At 36.2% G+C, this 16,253-nt stretch overlaps 1 protein-coding gene across 1 annotated transcript in view; it reads left to right on the top strand.

The window, feature by feature from the left end:
• The window catches only part of EXOC4 (exocyst complex component 4), a 911,913-nt gene that overhangs the window by 723,309 nt on the left and 172,351 nt on the right, over positions 1–16,253 (top strand). The window contains 1 exon segment of the mRNA XM_074267888.1: positions 8,478–8,614. Within this exon segment, the coding sequence (XP_074123989.1) occupies positions 8,478–8,614 (137 nt within the window).

Raw genomic sequence — 16,253 nt, 5'->3', positions numbered from 1 at the left:
TTCTAGTATTGAATATAAAAACCTCTGGCTTTAAAGTCCCCTGCTGCCTGGGCCTGTCCTACCTTCTTCTTTTTGCTATTCTTTGTATCTGTGTCACTTAGCATCATACCTGGCATATGGATACCTGGCATTTAATAAATACTTGATAACTTGACTTCTTGATAACCTGTTCTCCAGGACGTCATCCAGCCTCATATTGTCACTAACAGTAAAACAGCCTAACCTCAAAGAGACTTCAAATTCAAAGTCAAGAGAAGCTTCAAATCTGGGCCAAAGAAACAGAAACTGTAGTCAGGACAAATAGCTAGCAGTTATAAGAAAAGAAGGGAATCAATTTCCTGGTTCCCTGGAAGAAAGGAAAAGTAATAAGGAAGGAACTCTTCAGGGGAAAACTATCCCTGGAGATTTACACTTAGACATCCACCTCTGGCTGAAATAACTTCCTTTGCTTTTTTAATAGATAACAGCTTCCTATGAATATTTTAAATATTGTGTACATCCACACAGATTGATGAAGTAAAACTTGTTTCTTTTCAGTTTTTGTCCTCATTATAATTGACTACAAATCAAAGATGACTATAGTTTTTTTAAGTAATATAGCAATTTTATGTTGGGCAGCTCAGGTGCTTCAGTGGTTTGAGTGCCAGGCCTCGAGGCAAAATGATTCATCTTCATGAGTTCAGATCTAGTCTCAGATATTTACCAGCTGTGTGACCTTAGGCAAGTCACTTAATCCTGTTTGCCTCAGTTTCCTCATCTGTAAAAGTGAGCTGGGGAAGGGAATGGCAAACCATTTTACTATCTTTGCCAAGAAAACCCCAAATGGGGTCACAGACATGACTGAAGTAACAGAACAATAACGATGTTTTAGGTATGATAAATTCCACTAATCTATGTTCAAAATATATTTTTGGGATGCAGCAAAGCATTTGGAATGCAACAAGCATTCATTCAATTCTGAATCCCTAAATGCTGGGATCCTACTAAGAGAAGACCTGGAGATAATGGAATAGATGAAAAGGAAACATATTTTTGGATCATACTTTCTTTCTCTTGTATCACTATTTCAAAGAATTCCCTGGTAAGACATCATGGAATACAAACTCCCTTTTCCAAAATCTGTGAATTAGTTTACTTAACTTTATTTCCTTGTTTTTCCTGATACCCAGTTTTTATTGAAAACCCTAGAGGCGAGAGTCAGTTAAGCCCTAGCAAGGCCACTTCTCAGAAGAGCTTGACTTGTAGTGTTATCTTTCCCACTCCCTTGTTTTGTGACCTGAGATAATCCCGGGAGTTCCCGTCCTCTGAATCTCTCTTTCCTCAACTGTACAATGATGGAGCAAAAATCAGTAACAGTGCATAATGCAGTAGAGTGAGTCTGGAGATGTGGAGGTGTTAATGGGTGCCTGATAATAAAGTAATTATCAATCCAGAATTGGCTCCACCCTTATCTACAGTTCTCTTCCTCTACTCTCCAGTATTCCATCCTTCACTCCCACCAAGCCAGTTTTCTCACCATTCCCCAAATGAAATGAGCTCATACACAATCCCAAACCTGATCTATCTAATCATGACACTGTCCCTGTGTAACCTTGAGCAAGGCACTTTACATTTTGTTACAGTCAATTGTTTCCATCTGTCAAAAGTGAATAAATAATTCCTGCCAGTTCTACTTGGGAACACTGTAAGCATTATTCAAGAATACATTTAACAGTACTTTGAGTTGTTCAGAAGAAATACGTTATTAAATCAGAAGCTATTATCGAGGGTATCACTTAAAAGTTTTTTTCTTTTTTAATTCACATTCTAGTTACTGAAGAGATTTTTTTTCCTGGAGAATGACTCCTGAAACAGTATGCCGTTCATTTCTGCTATAGCTGAAGTTATCTACATTCTCTCTCAGAGAGTCATATGGTCATTTGATCTTGCCCAATTAATAAATCCTGCTCTGTGAACATGAATTAGCATTAAAATGTGCATTAGTGACAGTGTTCAAAGTCACTCTGAGCAGGTTAATCTACACTAAAGTCTTTCGGTTTCTAAAGCTTCCTTGTAGTATACAGATGACTCTGGATCCTAGAAGATAACTCCAGGGGAATAGAAGCTCACATGTAGGAAGGACCAACTAAACTAGGGGAAAAAAGTGTGAATCTGAGTTTCACGATGTCCTGTTCTGCTTGGTCACAGAAGGTAGTCCTAGGAGTAATAGGTAGAAGATTCAGAAACAGATTCTAGTTCCGTATGAGTTTAACTTTCTTAATGACAGCTGTCAATTGGGATAAACTGCCTCCCAGTCTGGAGCCTTCAAGCACAGATTAGACAACCACTTAGAGGGGACGTTATCATGGAGTTGGTCAGGTAGAGCTCAGACTTTCCACTCAGAGCTCTTTGGATTCTGATCTTGCCAATGATCCTTATCTCATAGAACCCTTTCTCCAACCTCTTTTCCCCCCAAATACACAATATTTTAAACAACTCTGTGTCTTAATGGAATACTGCCAAAGACACAAAGGTTAACTCCTTCCTTGACTGAGCCCTGCAATGAGGAGATGCCAACAATGTCCTGCAGCGTATCCTGTATTTTGGATCTAGGTGAGATTTTTAGATTCTTATTAGCAGCTTGGGGACATGGAGCAAAGCAGAATCAATTTCTGTCACTCACAGACAAATATAGAGGAACAGGATTATGGATAAGGGTGAAACTGCAGTGCTTTAATCTTAAAATCAATATAGAAAAGGAAGTTGTACTTGTGGGGATACTATAGAAACAGTAATTTGGGCTCCTATGAGGTTTTGCACTACAGAAAATAGCTCTTTTTCCCTCACTCTTCTCACTTTCTGATTAATATACCTAACTTCACCTTTTGATTAATAAACCCCCCCCCAAAAAAAAAGGGAGAAAGAGAGAATGAAAATGAAGAGATCTGCAGAATTGAATAAGAATGTAGATATAGCTATAGCTAATCCTCCATGGTTTTGGGAAAAGCCATGTGCATAGTTGCACATAGTGCATTTCCTTTTATTCCCTTTCCTTTTATTTTTCAAAAGAAATAAAAAAATCCTCTAGTTTATACTGATAATTTTAGGAATCTGAAGTTTCATTATTTCAGTTACTTCTACAACATCAGAGATCGCATCCCCTCAATGCCTTCTTCTCTTTTGCAACAACTTGACACAATCTTTCTCTTCATGCTTTATAAAGGATCTGCCCACCTCATGGAAGCCCTTCCTTTGGTTCCTTTAAAAGCTCCGTGGTTCTATTATTTCACTCAGGATATCCTTTATTCTTACTTATCCTCCCTAGTAAACAGACTCTATCTCCTTTCTCAGTCATATATTGTCCTAAGTAATAACCCATGGGCAAATCACTGTTGGTTACATGCCAGATCTCTTTCCATTAAATATGCATTTTCTCACTGTTCTTAGAGTTACCATTTTCCTTCTTCTGCGACTAGCGAGTGATGACTCACAACTATATGATGTCTGTCATTGAATGAATATTGTATTCAGGCTATAGACTTTGACAGCAGCAAATAGTCTGGGATTACTGAAAGCATTATGTAATTTCCCAAATATGCCTGGTACTAGGTAAATATATGATAAATGCTTGTTAAATTATATGGAAATGCTATCCAGTCTGACTTTCTTCTCCAATTCTGTGCACAATTTGTGGCTACTCCTTCTTCATGTCTTTCTCTGTGTGTAAATGGATATAGAGAAATAGAGCTATCAATATGCAATCATACATGGAGACATGGATATCTCTATTTTCCATTTTGTAGTTCTTTATTATCTTCTTAATTTTAGATAATGCGACTTACTGACTCTTTGACTTCCCAGTCCATCTGCCACTTCCTTATATATCTTCTTTTCCCTTATTAAGAATGTAAGCTCCTAAAAGACAATAACTGTCTTGCTTTTTTATATTTCTATTCTCAGTTCTTCATAAATGCCCTTTTATTTGCCCTTCTATCCATTTAATGATTTTTTTTCTCAACATGACTCAGTGTTAAAAATGAATCTCATTTCTAAGATATATATCTCAAATAAATATACATGACTCAGTGCCATTCTCCAAGAGATAAATGATCAAGCAAATGAATAGTTCTAAATGAAGTAAATCAAATTATTAACAACCATATGAAAAATGCTCTAAATCGCTAGTAGTAAGAAAAAGTAAATCAAAATAAGAGAGATTTTACCTGATACTCAGCAAATTTACCAAGATTACAAATGGGAATAGTTAGTATTAGAAGGGCTGGAGTAATATGGGCACACTAATGCACTGCTGTAAATTGGTCCAACAGTTGGAAACTAATTTGGAATTACATGGGGAAAAAATGTTTATAGCCATTGACCCTGAGATACCTCCAACAGGCATATACCTCAAAGGGATCAGTGACAAAAACAAAGGTCCCATTTAAACCAAAATATTTATAGCAACTCTTTTTATGGTGGTGATGAACTTGGAAGCAAAGATGTTCATTAATAAGGGAATGACTAAACAAATTGAATATATAAATCTAATGGAATATTATTACTGTGCTATAAGAAACATTTAATGTAATGAAGACAGGTAAATATGGGAACCCTTAAAGTGAAAGGAACAAAACCAAGAAAATAATATCCTCAATGGCTATAGCAATGTAACAACAAAACATTCCTAATAGAAGACTGAGATATTGTAATGACCACGTTTCATCCCCAAAATGAGGTATCCCACTCACTTCTTTGCACTGATAGAAGATTGTGGATTAGGAACTCTGCAAACAGATTTTTTTCCCTCTTTTTACAATTCTTTGTTACAAGACAAGGCTTTCTATGAAGGGAAGAAGGAGATATATTAAAAATGTAGGAGATATAAAAGAAGGAGCAGTGAAACATTTTAAACAAAGTATAGGTTAAAAGCTATTATCACACAGATGGTATTTAGTTTGACCTTTACTCTAACCAATCATTTGACAGCATACAAAAAATGAATTCCAAAATAACTTGTGTCTTAAAAAAAATTTTCCTGTCTGTTAAGATATAGCAAATTTCTCTTTTAAAATGATGTCATTCAGGACTGGTCATTACTTTCTTTAAAAAAAAAAAAAAATTCATGTTGTACAACATTTGTCTTCTCAGTAGCCTTTTAAGCCGCTTTCATATTGTAGTTTAAAACCATTTTTTAAAACAACTATCCTTTGATATAGACACACTCCTAGACTCACTTCCTCCTGAGTCCAGTTTTATTGTTTACTCCCACTCTGAACCCAGAGATTCCTGTGCTCTTTCTAGCTAGCTCAGAGCAGAAACTTTTTATAGAAGTAGAGCAGACCCTATTTCCCTTAATTCCTAAAATTGTGTTGGTACACTATCATTTTGTTACTTACCCAGGTCCTTCCCTTCTATTCCACAAAATTCCCATGCCCTCAGAGTAATACCCCTTGCCCTCCCAACGCCCAAGTATTTTTCTCTACCAGTAGCACAGGTATGATTGCCCTGCATTTAAGCAAAGGACTTCTAGAGTAAGTTCTCCTTTCTACTTCAATTATTGAGTGCTCAGTGGAGTGAATTCTCATGCTGCCAACCCATCCCACTATGATCCCATATCTCATTCACTCATTTTCTTTCTTTAGTCAAGTACTGGACAGAGAGCTACCTTTGAGACCAGGAAGGCCTTGATTCAAAAACTTACTGAATAATCCATAAGCAATCCACATAACTTCTCCATGCTCTAAGTAATTCTCTAAAGTGCCAGCTTGTATTCCTAGAGGAAATTTTTTCACCATAAGAGTTTCCTAAAACTGATGAAATCACAGTTCCCGGCTCTATCATTATCAATGTTAATAGGATCATAGATTTAGACTTGAAAGTAATCTTAGAGAGCATCTTGTCCAACACCCTCATTTTAGAGTTGAAGAACTAAAGTATAGAAAGAGGTTAAATAACCCAGTGAGTGTCTGAAGGATCATTTGAATCTAAGTCTTCCTGACTGTAAATCCAGTCTCCAGTCATGCTGCCTCCTCTAGGTACAATTTATCTTGGCCACAGAATGTTCCAATTCCAAAGGCCATTTCCATATCTCATTCTCCTCTAATCAGTGACATTACCTGGAATGTTTAATCTATGCATCCTTAGTATAATTTCTGCTTCATCCCATGAAGTATATCTATACACAGAATTTTTTTGCCATCTTTCCAAGTGCTCACTTTGGCATTGAAGACACTGAATATGTGTGTAATAGTTACTCTCTTTAAATATCTTGCTTAAGTTCTCCATAGAATTTGTTTCATCTGTTGCAATCTATTATCATTAGCATAACTTGATTCATGTGTTTACCTTGTTGAAAGATAGAACACCAAATAACCCATAGAATGATCTTTCTATCTCTAGAAACTTCCTAACCTCACTCAGCTCCTCTATTTATCATGCTGTCAAATCCCAAATCTGTCTTCCATATACTGGGTACTTTCTCTTTCAGTTTTACTTATAGATAGAATATCAATATGAATGTGTTTCTCTTCCTTGAGTAATATTAAACAAGGATAACATGTTGAGTGACAAGAATAACATTAATGCTTACGAATGTTCTATTTGAGTCTTTAGCACTTTTTATTCCCCATTCTGCCACTCCATTACCATCATTATAGCAACAGAAGGGAGGCATAGAAGATTGAGAACCATTTTGTATTTTTTTTTGTCCATTTCATGTGCCATTTGTACATCTTAATAAAGCCTGGGAGCCAACTTTCTAGAAATGAGCTTCTCTGTACTTGGCTAAGTTGGTCTTTGGACAACACACACATAATTTTATGCCATTCTGTAGCCAAAGACTTTATAGTTTGCAGAAATTGCTTAAATCTGAACTCTAGTGACCCGTTCTCCCAGAACCCCAAGTCATCTCCTTATCACCATGAGCAAGTGGAAGAAGACATCTTTTTAGATTTCCCAACTCATTGAGTTAATCATATTCAAATAAATACACTCTAATCTAAATGTAGATCTGGCCATTTCTAATGATTGACCATTTCACACTGAGTTATTTAGTTTTAAAATTATCCCATGGGTCAGCCTGAAACTAGCACTATAGAAATTATTTTATCTTTACCATGGCTTCCACAGATGTGTTATACATATGTGCTCTACAACACAGCTTTCAAATGAAGGAGTCCAGGCTATTAAACATGAGGCTAGTATTTCAGTGAGGGGGAAGACCTACAGGAATCAGTTATGTGAGTCTAAGGCATAAGTCCTTCAGAAATAATGCAAATAAGGAGCTTAAACAGTAAAGAATTGAAATATCCAAGTTTACATCCTAATTAATATTGCCCAAAGATATCTTTTGTCAGGTTTGACATGAACTTGCTATGTGAAAAATTCCTACAGGTAAAATAAGGATTTTTTTCCTTCTTTTGAAATTGTATCCTTAATTTTTAAAATATATAAAAGCCCCAACAGTAATAAGGTACTCAAATGAAAAGGGATTGTCTTAATGTCAGGACGAATTTTGGGTTTTAATATCCCCTGGTAGGAGTAGGAATTTGGTGACAGGCAAGAGATGGGAAGACCTTTTTATCCTTGGTGCTTAGGAGGGTGACTGATCAGAGCGAGCAATTAATAAATATTTGTTGACTCATAAGTTGATTTTGCTATTGCCTGACAGATCATGGATAAATCTGTACCTTAAATTCTATTCCTTATTTTCCTCATCTATAAAATGGTATCTGTACTATCTTCCTCATAAGATTATTGTGAAGGTAATGGTTGTAAAAGTTGTAAAAAAAAGTCCTTTAAAAACTCTCCATTAATTTAAAATGATATTGTTACTGCTTTTACAACAGAAATAAAGCCTTATATCTATCTATATGTAGTTCTTTTTTTTCATAGTAATTCAAAGCACTTCTTATAGAGCATATTGTTTCAACATCCTTGGGAAATAAGGAATAGCCAGGAAATATTTTCCTCATTTTATACCTTTGAAATTTTACTATATAAACAATACAGTGTCTCTCCCATAGTTCTTTGCACAAACAGAAATTGATGCTTCTGAGCACAAATCTACTTTGGCTGGTTCACAAACAGTTTAGCTTTTCCTGTTATCAGAGGTTTTCAAACTTTCAAAGATTGTAGATTCCTCTGTGTTGCCTTTTCTGTCCTGACATGAATCTCTGATCTTTGAAGCAGGTCAATGAGGTGATCTAATTGATACAAATTATGCATGTCCTCAGAAACCCCCAAAAATGTCTTATTGAAACTGAGCAGTACAATCGGAAACTTTAAGGATTAAATATGCAAAATGTAAATATCCCAAAGTCCTTGAAAGAGCAGCTCTGTGTGAGATGTGTCTGCTGACTGATTACCATTCCTATGTTGTCTTTCCCAATCTGGATAATATCCTCATCTTAAATTATGGTATTGTTTCTGTTTCCCTTGATTTCATTCCCTGAATGAAGATCTCACAACCTTCTGTTTTCTCTGCATTTCCTTTCCAGAGCACAATAATTGTGGAGAAGACTGTGCAAGACCTCATGAACCTGATGCATGATCTCAGTGCATACTCCGATCAGTTCCTCAACATGGTGTGTGTTAAGCTCCAGGAGTACAAGGACACCTGCACAGTTGCCTACAGGTAGAAAATCACATTCATTTCAGAGACACACTAGTGTTCACTCGTGGAGAGATTATAATCTTTCTTTCTCATAGCCCTACAATAAGATGTGCAGCCCCAACTTTGTCAGAAACCTGAAAAGTTTATACGTATATTCACATAACCTAACCTGAAGCCCTCAACTCACTCACCAAAAGATGAAAAATATGGGATATGATTGAAGTTTCTTATAATTCCTTCTGAATCGTTTAGATGGAGCTTTGTTCACATATTGATTTGCATGCCTTTATAGAATCTTCAGTCTGGAGGGACCAGAGCATTTACAGCGTCCTTTATTCTTCTGCCACGTGTTAAGGAGCACCAGAGAAAGAAGGCAAATTCCCAAAATCCATTACTAACTTGCAGGAGTTCTTTTCATTCCTCTCAGATAGGAATTCTTTTTCATCTGTATCTCTTGCTTCCCCTGAAGCTATAGAATAAAACAGATAGGAAATACTTTTTAATCAGTATACCTGTCAACAAGTAGAATGGTCATTAGAATGTCTCAGTGGTAGTGACTTTCCCATCACTGGCATATCTTTAGTGAAGTCAGGATGACTTCTTGCCAGGGTTACTACAGGTAGAATTTCTGCTTGTGTGAGAGTTGGACAGGGATTCTTTACCATTTGGGGACTATGGACTCTTTGGACATTCTGGTGAAACCTAGAATGCCCCCTTTTAAAAATCCAGTTTTTAAATTTATAAAATCAAAAACATTAGATCACAAGGGAAAACAATTATATTGAAATAAAGTCACCAAAGTATTCTTTTAATTCTTCTTGATTAAGAAGTCTGAGACTAAATAACTAAAGTGCCTTACCACTCTAATGATTTTTATGTCCATTTCCTCTTGTTGACACATTAGTAGATATGAAAAATTTATAAAATCATATTTTAGTTTTCTTTTCTCTGAGATAAATATATGTTTGTAGGGAAGATCACAGTGCTTTTCCCGAAGAACTTATAAAAGTATAAGTGGAAGAAAAGTCTTCCATACTTCAGTTGTCTGGAGAGTTTCTGAGTTTGTGTATAACATAAACCATAACAATGTCCTAAGATTCTGCTGATTCCACAAAATAATATTTTGTCATGCCCATCATTGAGGGGCTCTTATATGCCTGGCAGTAGACATTATAGAGAATACAAAGAAAGGGGAAGACAAGACATGATTCCTGATTTAAGAAACAATAATGCCTTAAACAGTTATGAGGGTCTACTTGAGCAATATGGCAAATTAATGAAAAAGGAATGAGATTAGTTTCAGTAATAAAGAAAAGTTCATAGAGGAGATATAGTAAGCTAAGCTATGAAGGAAGGATGACATATAGTTAGGTGAAGAAAAAAGGGGAAAGCTTTGAAGAATTAGGAAGAATTAGAAGAATGAGAGTTAGGAGTCAATGAACATGGAAGGTAGTGGAAACAGTGAAGAGAAGTGAGAGTTATAGTTCAAAGTAGAGATAGGATAGGGAAGGTGGAATTAAATATGACCTTGGTCTTCAGGGTAAGGATTTTAGAATTTTTGTGGAAAGTAAACTTTTTCTACTCACAACCCCTTTTCACCTGAGAAGTTTTTATGTGACCCCAAATATTTAGTTATATAAAATAGGTGTGCAAATCAAACATTTACTGAATAATTTTGCATCTTCCACATTCAGGTATGAGACCCCACATGGGGTTGTGACTCAGAGTTTAAGAAGCTGGGACATAGGAAATAGTTGCCATAATCTAGGTTGTGAGATGATAAGATTAAAGAAAAAGAGACAACTCTAATAAATATTGTGGGAAAAAAAGGAACAAGTTCCTTAAACAAAGACAATTGGATAATTATTGAGTGGTAATTAAGAGCAAAAGCAGTGATTAAATGAGTTCCTCGTGTCCTTATCTACACTTCTTAAATTGTACTTCTGGTCTACAGCAATCTACCAACAAATGATTTTTTCTTTATATAATTTATGCTTCAGCTTTGGATAGACTGTTATAAAAGTCAACACTATTCCTTATGGGAAGAGAATCATATACCAATAATCATCTATTTCTTTGTCAAAGAAGGTGATGTTAATGACCTTCCCCCTACCCAATCTTCCCCTTAGTAAAGCATGTGCTTTTAAGTTGATTTTCTTGTGACCATGCTGCTAACTCAAGCCCAAGTTGGCATCATCTTCCTAAGCCTCCTCTCTATTCAGATTGGATGGGAAAATAGCAAAGTATTCCCATTGTCTTCCTTTATAGAGAGCACACATTGAACTTTCGGCCTCCTATATCTTTGCATCTGATCATATTGGTTTCAACTCCAGGGAACAAGATTTTGCTCCTGGTACCTTCTGCTGCCCCCCTCCCCCTGCCCTCCTGCGACTTTCCCACCTACTTTTGTGTATTGTCTCCTCCTTTAGATGGCAAGGTCCTTGAGTCAAGAACTGTCTTCCTTTTTATTAATTGTATCTCCAATACTGAATGCAGTACCTGGCACATAGTAAGTGCTTAATAAATGTTTATTGGTTTGGATTTTCTGGTAGTACAGATGTTTTTAAAGTGATCAGACCTTATTGTCTTAACTGTTTCCTCCAGCAATCAAGTACATAAAAGTGCCTAGACCTGGAGGTGTAGTCTGTAGATGTGAAACAGAATCAGGAAAAAAAAGAAACTAGGCCTCAAGAATCAAGTTTGTGACCTTGGCCTCATTTACAGCAGTGCTCTACATCAGACATTCATTTGTCAACATTATTTAAGCCAGAAGAGAAAAAGAAAATGACTTGTTATTAATCTTCACTGACAGGTCTCAGAAGAGTGCCCCGCCCCCCAAATGAGTGGAAAAAAGAACCATTTCCTTATAACGTCCAATTTTGAGAGAGTCTGTTCTCAGTAATCAGGTTAAATTTTCCTAAATTTCTTCTATCCCATAATGCCTTAATTAAAATTACCAAACAAACCTTGAGTCACTTCTTTTTCTCTCTCCCATACCCATGTAAACAAAATATACTTTTTATTCTAAAGTTTTTATTGGAAGAAGTAAAGTATTTATTACTTCTCCACTCATACACATATCAGCTATGGGTTTTTGCAGTAGTTTCATAGTTGGTCTCCCTGCCTCTAGTTTCTCCAAATTCCAACCCATCCCATGCCTCACTGCTAAAGAATTGTCCCTAAAATTCAAGTCTGTTCATGTCATGTCTCTATAAAAGGAACCTGACTGATTCCTTAATACAAAATCACAGAATTTGAGAGTTGGAAGGAACTTCAGCAATGATCTATACCAGCCAGTCCTCAAAGGAATCCCCACATAATATATCCAACACATGCTTATCCAGCCTCTTCTATTTCTGAACTGTTCCGATAGCATATTTTCCCGATTTCAAGCCTAAATTTGCTTCTTTGCAGTTTCCATCCAGTGTTCTGGTTTTTTTTCCACTGAGGCTAAACAACAAATTTATTCCATTCTCTACATGACAGACGTTCAAATATTTGAAGATAATCAACATATTTCCCCAAAATCTTTTCTTCTTTAGGCTAAATGTATCCATTTCCTTTAACTGATCCGTCTGTGCCATGGATTCAAGACCATCCTGCTTGCCATCCTATCTATGGACACATTCCAGTTTATCAATGTCCCTTTTAAACTGTGATAACCCAGTATTGCAAATGAAGTCTGATGAAGGCAGACGACAGTGAGACTATCACCTCCCTCTTACTAGAATCTATGTGTCTCATAACATAACCCAAACTGACAATAGCTTTTTGGACTGCCATATCACATTTCTGTCTGCTCAAACCATCAGGGCCTCCTCAGAACAATTGTTTTGTCCATGTCTACCCCATATTATACTTGTGAAGTTGATTTTTTTTTTGGTACCAAAGTTCAGAACTTTACATTTTTATTCCTAGTGATTTTTCTCCTTACTAGATTCATATCAGAGTTCAAGACTATCAAGATCCTATTTGGATCCTATTTGAATCCTGACTCTGTCATCCCCTGAATTAGCAGTCCCTCCCATCTTTGTGTCACTTTCAAAAATGATAAGCACACCATCTATGTCTTTAATGCAGTTATTGATTTAAAAAAAAATGCTCAACAGTTCAGGACCAAGGACAGACCCCAGAATAATTTCACTGGAGACCTCTGGTCATGTTAGACTAGCAACTAGCATTGAGTCTAACTGGTTCCTTGCTTGAATATATTATATAGTTTATATATCTCTATCTTCTCCAGAACATTAGAATGAGATACTTTATCAAGTTTTGTTAAAATCTTGTTAAACTTTTGTTTCTCCCAGCATTTTCTCCAACTATTAGGTTAGTAATCTATGAGAAAAGGGAATGATGTTGTCCTTCATCAAATCTCACTGATTCTTTGTATTCACTGCTTCCTTAATATTCATAACTTTTTCTCTTAATGATCCATACTAGACTTTTCCCAAGGAATCAAACTCAAACTCACTGAGAGACATTTTGTGAACTCTTTTTTTTTTTTCTTTTTTGAAAATTGGGACCATATTTGCCCTTTTTCAGCATTCTGGTATATTTTCAGTTTCCATGATCTTTCATATGACTGACAATGGTTATTACATCAGCCAGTTTTTTATGACAGGAAAATGTAATTCACTGGTGCCAGATAATTGGAATTCATCTCAAAACAGCCAGGCAATTTCTTACTATCTCCTTACCCATCTTAGGAATCAGCTCCATCTTAGTTGTCAATCCTAATGTAAAAGTTATTTTTTTTTGGAGACAAAAAGAAACAAAATAAGTTTTGAATTCAGTCTTCTCTTTCTGGTCAGTTATCAGTGGCCCATCTACCCCACACAAAATTCTCTTCCAGCTCAGATCCTCTTTTTGGGTACCTTCCTTAACTTCCCTTGTCAATTTTAGCTCATTATGAGCTTTGGCATTTTTCCACATTATATTCAAAGGACTATGGTTTGTTTTCCTTTTCATCTTCTGTTGCTTAATCTCAGTTCCAGCTTCTGTGAAATTCTTTTTAAAATCTAAGACAATTGATGAGTTACTTGTGCATCCTCATTGTTCCCTTCAGAATAATCCTATTTTTCTTCCTTAGCAAAATTATTTTCTCTTATATATTCAGACTTTTACTCTTGAACATCTCTTAACAACCTTGGGCTGACTTATCCTGAAGCACTTTTCTCAATGATATCTCAGCTAACTTTTCCTTTGAATTCTTTGAAATCTGCTTTCCTAAAACCCAGAAAGAGTGTCATACCATGCCCAGCCTTTCTCTATTGTTTTATTTTTTTGTTTTGTTTTGTTTTTTATTACAACTTTTTATTTACAAGATATATGCATGGGTAATTTTTCAGCATTGACAATTGCAAAACCTTTTGTCCAACTTTTCCCCTCTTTCCCCCCACCTCCTACCCCAGATGGCAGGTAGACCAAGACATGTTAAATATGTTAGAGTATAAATTAAATACAATATATGTATACATAACCAAACAGCTGTTTGGCTGTACAAAAAGAATCAGACTTTGAAACAGTGTACAATTAGCCTGTAAAGGAAATCAGAAATGCAGGCGGACAAAAATAGAGGGATTGGGAATTCTGTGTAGTGGTTCATAGTCATCTCCCAGAATTCTTTTGCGGTGTAGCTGGTTCAGTCCATTACTGCTCTATTGGAACTGATTTGGTTCATCTCACTGTTGGAGAGGACCACATCCATCAGAATTGATCATCATATAGTATTGTTGCTGAAGTATATAATGATCTCTTGGTCCTGCTCATTTCACTGAGCATCAGTTCATGTAAGTCTCTCCAGGCCTTTCTGAAATCATCCTTTTGGTCATTTCTTACAGAACAATAATATTTCATAATATTCATATAGCACAATTTATTCAGCCAATCTCCAATTGATGGGCATCCACTCAGTTTCCAGTTTCTGACCACTACAAAGAGGGCTGCCACAAACATTCTTGCACACACAGGTCCCTTTCCCTTCTTTAGTATTTCTTTCGGATACAAGCCCAGTAGTTACGCTGCTGGATCAAAGAGTATGAATATGCATAGTTTAATAACTTTTTGAGTATAGTTCCAAATCGTTCTCCAGAATAGCTGGACCACTACATCTGTTGTTGACTTCAAAGGCTCATTCAGCATTTAAACTCCTTCATATGCCTACTCTCCCTGCCTTATTATTATTATTTCCTCTTAAGGTGCTTGTTGTTTCTCACCTTACCCTCCATCATTGTCTCTGTCTTTATTCTTTCCTGCCTAGAATTCACTCTTTCCTTATCTTTCCTTCTTAGAATCCTTTGTTCCCTTCAAAATTCAGTTTTAATGATACCTTCTAAATAAAATCATTCTCGATTCTTTTCCCTGCCTCCAATAACTAATTCCTTCCTCATCTATTTCCTGGTATTTATTTAGCATGTACTTGTATGTTTGTATGTTGATTCTGTGAATTTCAAGGGTTAGGGCTTTTTCATTCTTGCTTTGGTATTTCTGATCCTTAGCATTGTTCCTGGCTTATAGTATGCAAATTATTAAGTGCCTAGCAACTAAATTGTTAGCTCTGAGGATACAAAGAAAAGTAAAGACAGCATTTATTGATTCTTGAGTGATTGGTTGATTATGAATTGTACACTGACTACAATATAGATTTTAGTCTGCTCATCTTTTGTCCTCCCTCCCTCCTTCCTTCCTTCCCCCCTTCCCTCCCTCCTTCTTTCTCCCCTCCTTCCCTCCCTCCTTCCCTCCCTTCTTTCCTTCCTCCCTCCCTCCCTCCCTTCTTTCCTTCCTCCCTCCTTCCCTTACTCCCTCCCTCCCTTACTCTTTCCCTCCCTCCCTCCCTCCCTCCCTTCTTTCCTTTCCTCCCTCCCTCCCTCCCTTCTTTCCTTCCTTCCTTCCTTCCTTTCTTTTTTCCTCTCTTCTATTCTTTTCTTCTCCTCACCACATGACACACTGCTCCCACTAAAGCATAAAAAGTGTTAAAAATCAGCCCAGTAGCAACCATGTTACATACCATATGCAATATTTTGCACTCATAGTCTCCAGTTCTATAAAAACAAAAAATCAGTCACCTGCATTATTAAGTACCTACTTTGTGTCAAGAACTTTGGGACTATAAATACCAAGAATGAAATAGTTCCTACTTTGGGGAAATTTATATCCTAACAGGATGGAGAAAAGTACATTTTATTGTCTTTTTATTTTAAGGTCTTTGAAAATCAGTTCCATATCTTTTATTTTTTAACACTTCTTTTTTGCTTTGTTGTTGTTATTCAGTCTTGTCTGACTCTTTGTGACCCCTTTTGGGATTTTCTTGGCAGAGATACTAGAGTGGTCATTTTACAGATGAGAAAAACTAAAGCAAACAGGGTAAAGAGATTTGCCCGGAGTCAGATTGCTAGTAAGTGTCTGAGGCTGGATTTGAACTCAAGATATGATGTTTTATTGACTCCAAGTTTGGCACCATTATACCACCTACCTGCGTGGTTCCATATCTTTTCTACATTTAATGAAATAACTCAGTTGGTGCCATATAGAGTATGAGAGTTTAATTAATTCTATGTAATAATAATAATGAATACCATGATATAAATCATTAATATTATAGATCTATGATTTTGTGAACTTGGAGAACTTCTATTGTGGGAGTTCGCTCCACCAATACATA

This window comes from Sminthopsis crassicaudata, chromosome 5, assembly GCF_048593235.1.
Source record: "Sminthopsis crassicaudata isolate SCR6 chromosome 5, ASM4859323v1, whole genome shotgun sequence".
NCBI lineage: Eukaryota > Metazoa > Chordata > Mammalia > Dasyuromorphia > Dasyuridae > Sminthopsis > Sminthopsis crassicaudata.
This window is presented reverse-complemented; position numbering and strand designations above follow the sequence as displayed.